Genomic DNA, 7,058 nt, shown 5'->3' with positions numbered 1-7,058 from the left:
AAATAAATAAATTTGAATGTGTGTGTGATGGCTGGGGAACGGAGAGAGAGAGAGGAGAGAGAGGGAGGAGTCTTGTGGGAGCCTTCAAAACCAGAGTGCTTAAAATCCCAAGACCTTCGCAATGACGAACTTCCCTTTCTCTCTCTCAACCTTCATGGTTCTTGAACGACGTCGTCGTCTCACGGTGGATGGGCGGCGACGACGAATCTCCCCAATGCCTCCTCCTCCCTTCGCAAAACGATGCCCAGCCGGAGTCCTCCGCATCCGCGACACGTGTCCCGCTAGCTCAGACGCCGATCCTCCTGCTCGTCTGCTTCCACAAGGCGCTGCTGGCCGAGCTCCTCGATCTCCGCCTCGTGACCACCGCCGCCTTGGAGAGTGGCTCACGTGACCGCCTAGACCGCGACTTCGTTCTCCTGCTTCTGCGGCGGTTTGAGTTCCTCAAGCTCGCGTATGAGTACCACTGCTCTTCAGAGGACGAGGTCAGCTCAAAGTTTCCGAATTGATGAACAGTTCCTAATTTTTCGTAATTTAACTAATTAACTAAATCAAATTCTTTAAAGCTGAATTCTTTAGTTCCGAATTAGCTAATTGTTTCTAATTTCTAATTAGAAATTAGAATTGCATAATTTGATTAGTTAATTGCTTGAGCAAACTGTTTTAAAGATGAAAACATTAGTCAAATTTTGATTAGTTAAAATGTGAGAAGCTGCATTAAATGTGCAATGCAATTTGAATTTGAATTTTTAATTTCGTTGGCAGATAATCTTTTTAGCGTTAGATGGGCGAACAAAAAATGTAGCTAGTACATATTCACTAGAACATAGGAGTATAGACGGTCTCTTCGACTCGATTTTCAATCGCTTGGATGTTTTGTTAGAGGAAAACGAGAATGAGAATTTTCCCAAGCAATTTCAAGAACTTGTGTTTGGCATCGGGACACTGAAGGAATTCGTTTCCCAGCATATGCTGAAAGAAGAACAGCAGGTACTAGCCGAAATCTTTATTGAAGCAGATTCGAAATGTTATTTGCAACAATGTAGTTTGAGTAAATATTTGATTGTTTTGCTTTGCATTACCGAATTTTGAGTGTGTGTGTTGTAGGTTTTTCCCTTGATCCTGCAGCAGTTCTGTCGCGAAGAACAGGCTGCACTTGTGTGGCAGTTCATGTGTAGTGTTCCTTTATTGCTGCTTGAGGATCTACTTCCGTGGACGATCTCCTTTCTTCCACCTGATGAACAAGAGGAAGTTAGACATTGCATAAAAGCAATTGTACCTGATGAAAAATCACTTCAAGAGGTAGATCCTGACCGATGGTATTACCCTAGTATGAACGAACTTCTTGGTAGTTACTAGTTTAAATATTTGTGAAGGTGGTAAATTCTTGGCTTGCTAGCAATGAACAATCCTCCTTTGGGGCCTCCAAGAATTCTAGAGGAGCTCAACAAGCCGGCGAATATGCAGACATGAAAAAGTTACTGACGTCTCATTCGCCCAAAAGGTTTTTAGAAGAACATAAAAGACACATTAAGGCAGATTGCATCCACTCTGATATTGGATACAATCCGGTTGATGGCCTTCCTCTTTGGCATGGAGTCATTAGAAAAGATTTGACGACAATTCTGGAGGAGCTATATCAAATAAGAAGCGCAAGCAGTTTTTTGAATCTTGATTCAGTAGTTGTCCAGCTAAAATTCTTTGTAGATGTCCTTAATTTCTACAGGTAATTAATGTGGTTGTTGACGTCCGTATGTGCTTATCTTTTTTCTGTTCAGTTAATTAATTCTTCAGCGAATATTTTCCGATTTGCTGCAGTGCATTGGAGAAGTTATATCATCCTGTGTTGAATGAACATTTCAACGGCTGCCTTTACCCCTACAGTGAACAATTTCCAAATGAAAACCACGTTGAAGGTTTGCAGAGGTTGCTATACTATGAGCCTCAAGATGGAACACCTTTGAGCAAATTTGTTGAGAAGCTTTGCTGGGAACTGGAGTCTTTTGTGGTGGGAATTAACAAGTACTTTGCTTTCCAAGAAACCAAGGTACTCTATGTTTGTTGAAGATTATTATAAATTGAAATATCAGCACGCTAGGCTCTCTTTCTGATGATATAGGGCACCTAGTTTAACTCTACTCTTGATGAAAAACTTCGAGAATTCTTTGTGGGGCAATATGCTACTAAATAATCATTAATCATTAAAAAAATATTTTCTATATTGATTGCAAATTAACACCTACAGTTTGTACCAGGTAGTTCCCATTGTAAAGAAGAATTGCAGTCATGATATGCAGCTGCAACTCTTGTATGCGAGCCTTCATATTCTGCCACTTGGGTTGCTAAAGTGCATGACTACTTGGTTTTCGGCTTGCTTATCTGAGGACGAATCCAGGTCCATCCTTAGCAACTTGAAGGAGGGAGATTCTTTAATCAATAAATCATTTGCATCCCTCTTACATGAGTGGTTCCGCATTGGTCATTCAGGTAAGACCTCTGTTGAAAAGTTTCGTGAGGAGTTGCAGCAAATATTCAAGAGCAGATGCACTTCCTTAAAGCAATTCTATAATACTAGTGGATCTTCCTCCTTAAGTTCCATTATGAAACCTATTGAGGCATCAAACACTAAGGTAATGGAGCTAATCTCTTCAGATAAGGGCAAGAATTCTCTGTCATACTCTTCATCTTGTGCCTCTGACTCTGCCAGGAATTATAGGACGTCATATTCCAGCAGAAATAAACTTCACTTATATTTCACTGGAACAGTGAAAACATCGTATCACTTTCCTGAAAGTCTTAGTGGAGAGAACCATCCTGGTTACGCTCTTCATGAACCAAAACCAATAGATCTCATATTTTTCATCCACAAGGCTCTCAAGAAAGATTTGGAATACCTTGTATTTGGCTCGGCTCAGTTGGATGACAATGCTGATTTTCTCTCAGAGTTTTGCCGGCGATTCCAACTTATACAGTTTCTAAATCAAATACATAGTGAAGCAGAGGAAGAAGTCGCCTTTCCAGCTTTAGAGGCAAAGGGAAAACTGCAAAACATTAGCCACTCTTACATGATAGACCACAAATTAGAAGTTGAACACTTTCACAAGATATCCCTCGTTCTGGATGAGATGTCTATATTGCATGTTTCTGCTTCTGACGTCGATTCAAATGCAGTGGATAATAAAATGCAGAAGCACCATCAGCTGTGCAGGAGGCTTCATGACATGTGCACATCAACCTGCAAGTTACTGACTGAACATGTTCATCGTGAAGAATTTGAGCTCTGGCCCTTGTTTAAAGAATGCTTCTCCATTGAAGAGCAAGAGAGGATTGTAGGATGCATACTTGGTAGAACAGAAGCAAAAATATTGCAAGATATGTTACCTTGGCTAATGGACGCTTTGACACAAGAAGAACAGCAAGTCATGATTACTCTATGGCGCCAGGTCACACGAAACACAATGTTTGATGAGTGGTTGAGAGAATGGTGGGAGGGATATGAGACAGCTAAGTTGGTAGAGGAGTCCATTGTACCTCCTTCATTTACTGAAGATCCATTGGAGGTTGTCTCTGCCTATCTGTGTGGATCGAGTGAACAAGAAGGAAGATGCTGTAACAAAAGTGTCAATTTTCCAGAAAAAGATTCCCATAGTGCTAATACCGAGCCATTGGAAAATAGTGAGGTGGGTTATAAGCCAAAAGGTCCCGGAGGTGACCAATGTATTTCCACTGATACAGAATGTACAAGACTTTGTGATGAAGGTAACAAGAAGAAATTACAAGAAGTTGAAAATGCCACAAATCAAATCAATGATATAGGTCACCTTTTGCAAAGAAGCCAGAAATCCAAGTACTGTGAGTGCCTGCTGACACTTAGTCAAGAGGATATGCAGGCTGCAGTAATAAAAATCTCCCGTGACTCTTCCTTGGATCCTCAGAAGAAACCACATATGATCCAGAACCTGATAATGAGGTTGGTCAATTCCTGTCCTAATTTTCATTCTGTTATTGTTTTCCGTCCTTGTTTAGGAGGAACGTAGAATTTCAATTTATACATGTCAGAGTAAACTGAGTACACCATTGACATGGATATTCCTTATAAGAGGCAAAAATACCTTGGTATGTGTACAAGGTATTTGAGTATCATCAATTACCAATGTGTTCTATTGCTAGTGTAAGAGTCAAATCCTCTATGGCTACTAGGTTTCTCCTATTTGTTGAAGCAAGAGTGTCATGCTACTTGATTTCTCCTATTTGTTACGTTACCATCGATCCCAATTAACAAGAACTTAAGCTGTTAGGAAGGGTGTCCAACTATCAAGTGAAATCAACAACACGCACACACGTACACACACACACACACACACACACGCACGCACGCACGCACACCCCTTTAGATGACAGCCTACAATACAACTTATTTAAGTCCGACCACACACATGATCACAAAAATTACCAGAAACAGGGTTCAACAAGATTCTAACACAAGATCAAACAAAAACTGATACTATGTTAATGTATTGTTAATCCCAAAACTTAAGCTGTTAAGAAATGAGATAATAAGAATGTGTATGCAGCTCAACTTAACAACAAACACTAACGCTAATTGATAATTTTCTATAATCTTATTGATGGTCCTGATGACCAGATAATATATACTCTGTGCTTTTTGTAGCTTATTTGATTTCACTAAAGTTGCTAAGACTTGTTAGTGCTTTTTCTTACTTTGTAATATGTCTCTCTGTCTGCTACATGCCCGTGAAATGTGACATAAACTAAATGACAAACTTTCAATATTTATACTGTACCAGCCGTTGGATAGCCAGACAGAACTCTGAATTAACAGTTGCAAGTAATGGGAAAGAATTTCCTGGTCAGCATCCATCCTATCATGACCCTCTTGGAGTAACCTATGGTTGTAAACACTATAAGAGGAACTGTAAGCTTTTTGCTGCCTGTTGCAACCAACTTTACACTTGCATACGCTGCCATGATGAGATGGCTGATCATGAGATAGATAGGTATAAACATTATGAGTTATACAGTGCCTATGAATATTAATTTTATAGTTTTCGTTCTTGTTTAATTTTTTTCTGCTTATGCAGGAAATCTATAACAGAGATGATGTGCATGAAATGCTTGAAGATGCAGACAGTTGGGCCCACATGCTCAACTGCATCCTGCAGTAACTTTTCTATGGCAAAATACTTTTGCAGGATCTGCAAAATATTTGATAACGAACGGTGATTATCCTGATTGGCCTGCTTTATTGTAGCTCTTTTCTCATAAGGTTATATATAACTTGTTGAATGGGTGACTTTAAGTTGAACCATAGATGGTACTATGCTGAATTGTATGCTAGGATAGTCTATAATCTCAGTACTTCATTAGGCAATTTTGTTCTATCTATGGACTAGTCACCACAATGACAACCTTAAAGGATTTAAGTATTTGGTATATAAAATTATGCTACCTTCCCATGCCAATTGGCTATCTTAATTTAAACTTACCGGTTCCAGATTTTTAATGGTTCTCATGAAGAAGCTGTTTAACAGGGTCATCTACCATTGTCCTTACTGTAACTTGTGCCGAGTTGGAAAGGGATTGGGTATTGACTACTTCCATTGCATGACATGTAATGCCTGCATGTCCCGTTCTCTATTGAAGCACACATGCAGAGAGAAATGCTTTATGGATAACTGCCCTATTTGCAATGAAGACATCTTCACCTCAAATTCTCCAGTGAAGTCCCTTCCATGCGGTCATTTGATGCACTCAACATGTTTTGAGGTATTTCCCTTTCATAATTTCTTGCCTTTCTCCCTAGAGGTTTTGCAGACTTCTTTAATGGTACTTCTGTTCCTGCTCCTAGGCCTACACCTTTACGAATTATACTTGCCCAATCTGTGGCAAGTCACTCGGGGACATGCAGGTCAGTTACCAAATACCTTATATAGTCTTTTGCAGTTTCCTTACTTTTAAATTGTTAGGATTGAAGTGGTGAGCTGACAATATGGAATTTATTTTGCCGCAATATATTCCTGCGTACTATGATTGGATGAGGGACTTCCAAGTACCAAGGAATTTTAGACTCAATTGTAAACACGCACTACAAGAACAGTACCAATGAACTACTTCGGCACTACAAAACTACTACTAGTACACTACAAATGCACTACAAAGACGCTAAACAAAGGACTTTCAAAATAACACCTTTCAAAGTTCCCTCAAATGTATTTCATCTAGCCATTTCAAGTCCCTCTATTTAATTTTTGCAGTGCAAACATGACAATTCTACCAAAGGTTCCGTGAAACTTTAAAGTCCCCCTTCCAAATGAACTATTAGAAAAAGATATAAACTTAGGAAACAAAAACACTGGTCTACAAAATATGTGGAGGAAGATGTTAGAATTATCACCAATCTTTGTGATTGTTCTTTATGATTTGAAGAAACTTTAGCCATGTGAATTCTATGCAGACGTAACTCGAGTTTGTCTTGAGCTTAAGCTTTGAATTGTATCCAACTGAGTTGTGTGATGTCTTGTGGCCCTCGAACCATATGATTGTCTTGCAGGTGTATTTTAGAATGTTGGATGCATTTTTGGCTAAACAGGAAACTCCAGACGAGTACGCGGGCCAAACTCAGGTTTGTCATCCTATTTTTCTTGTGGTACTAATTAGCTTCTAATTGCATCCAAACATAGATGTGCATTGATCTGCTAAACAAATTGCAGGTCATACTCTGCAATGACTGTGAGAAGAGAGGAACTGCTCCCTTTCACTGGCTTTACCACAAGTGCCCCTATTGTGGTTCATACAACACCAGGCTTCTATGACGCAATTCCAAACGGAAGTGCTCCCTTTCACTGGCTTTACCACAAGTGCCCCTATTGCGGAGGCTTCTATGACGCAATTCCAAACGGTACCATGACTGTTTCAAAGCTATTTTATATGTAAATAAAAGCTCGTACTAGTATATAAATCTCACTAGTTATGAATATCTATTAAGTTTCCCCATTTTGAGGAATTTCGTAAAATTTCCAATTAGAATTTGCCTTGTTATC

At 39.4% G+C, this 7,058-nt stretch overlaps 1 protein-coding gene across 2 annotated transcripts; it reads left to right on the top strand.

Annotated features, from left to right (window-relative positions):
* Nucleotides 1–7,031, top strand: LOC137712848 (zinc finger protein BRUTUS-like At1g74770). 2 transcript variants are annotated; one of them, XM_068452022.2, is made up of 12 exons: nucleotides 1–482; nucleotides 763–987; nucleotides 1,105–1,299; nucleotides 1,374–1,723; nucleotides 1,816–2,044; nucleotides 2,253–3,967; nucleotides 4,806–5,015; nucleotides 5,100–5,237; nucleotides 5,550–5,784; nucleotides 5,867–5,926; nucleotides 6,569–6,640; nucleotides 6,729–7,031. In XM_068452022.2, the coding sequence occupies exons 1-12, from the start codon at nucleotides 189–191 to the stop codon at nucleotides 6,828–6,830; spliced, it is 3,825 nt and encodes a 1,274-aa protein (XP_068308123.1). In that variant the 5' UTR covers nucleotides 1–188; the 3' UTR covers nucleotides 6,831–7,031. The 2 variants fall into 2 exon arrangements, with proteins under 2 accessions (XP_068308123.1, XP_088540699.1); XM_088684573.1 differs by having other exon boundaries at nucleotides 119–482; nucleotides 881–987.
* Nucleotides 7,032–7,058: the final 27 nt, after the last annotated feature.

Source organism: Pyrus communis, chromosome 14 (assembly GCF_041283825.1).
Source record: "Pyrus communis isolate YQ-2024b chromosome 14, ASM4128382v1, whole genome shotgun sequence".
NCBI classification, from domain to species: domain Eukaryota; kingdom Viridiplantae; phylum Streptophyta; class Magnoliopsida; order Rosales; family Rosaceae; genus Pyrus; species Pyrus communis.
This window is presented reverse-complemented; position numbering and strand designations above follow the sequence as displayed.

Excerpts from the sequence above, each read along its gene's own strand:
- LOC137712848 (XM_068452022.2), top strand. The coding sequence starts at position 189 with ATGGGCGGCGACGACGAATCTCCCCAATGCCTCCTCCTCCCTTCGCAA. Across the intron at positions 988-1,104 it reads TGCTGAAAGAAGAACAGCAG|GTTTTTCCCTTGATCCTGCA; the intron begins GTACTAGCCGAA and ends TGTGTGTTGTAG. Across the intron at positions 5,016-5,099 it reads GCTGATCATGAGATAGATAG|GAAATCTATAACAGAGATGA; the intron begins GTATAAACATTA and ends CTGCTTATGCAG.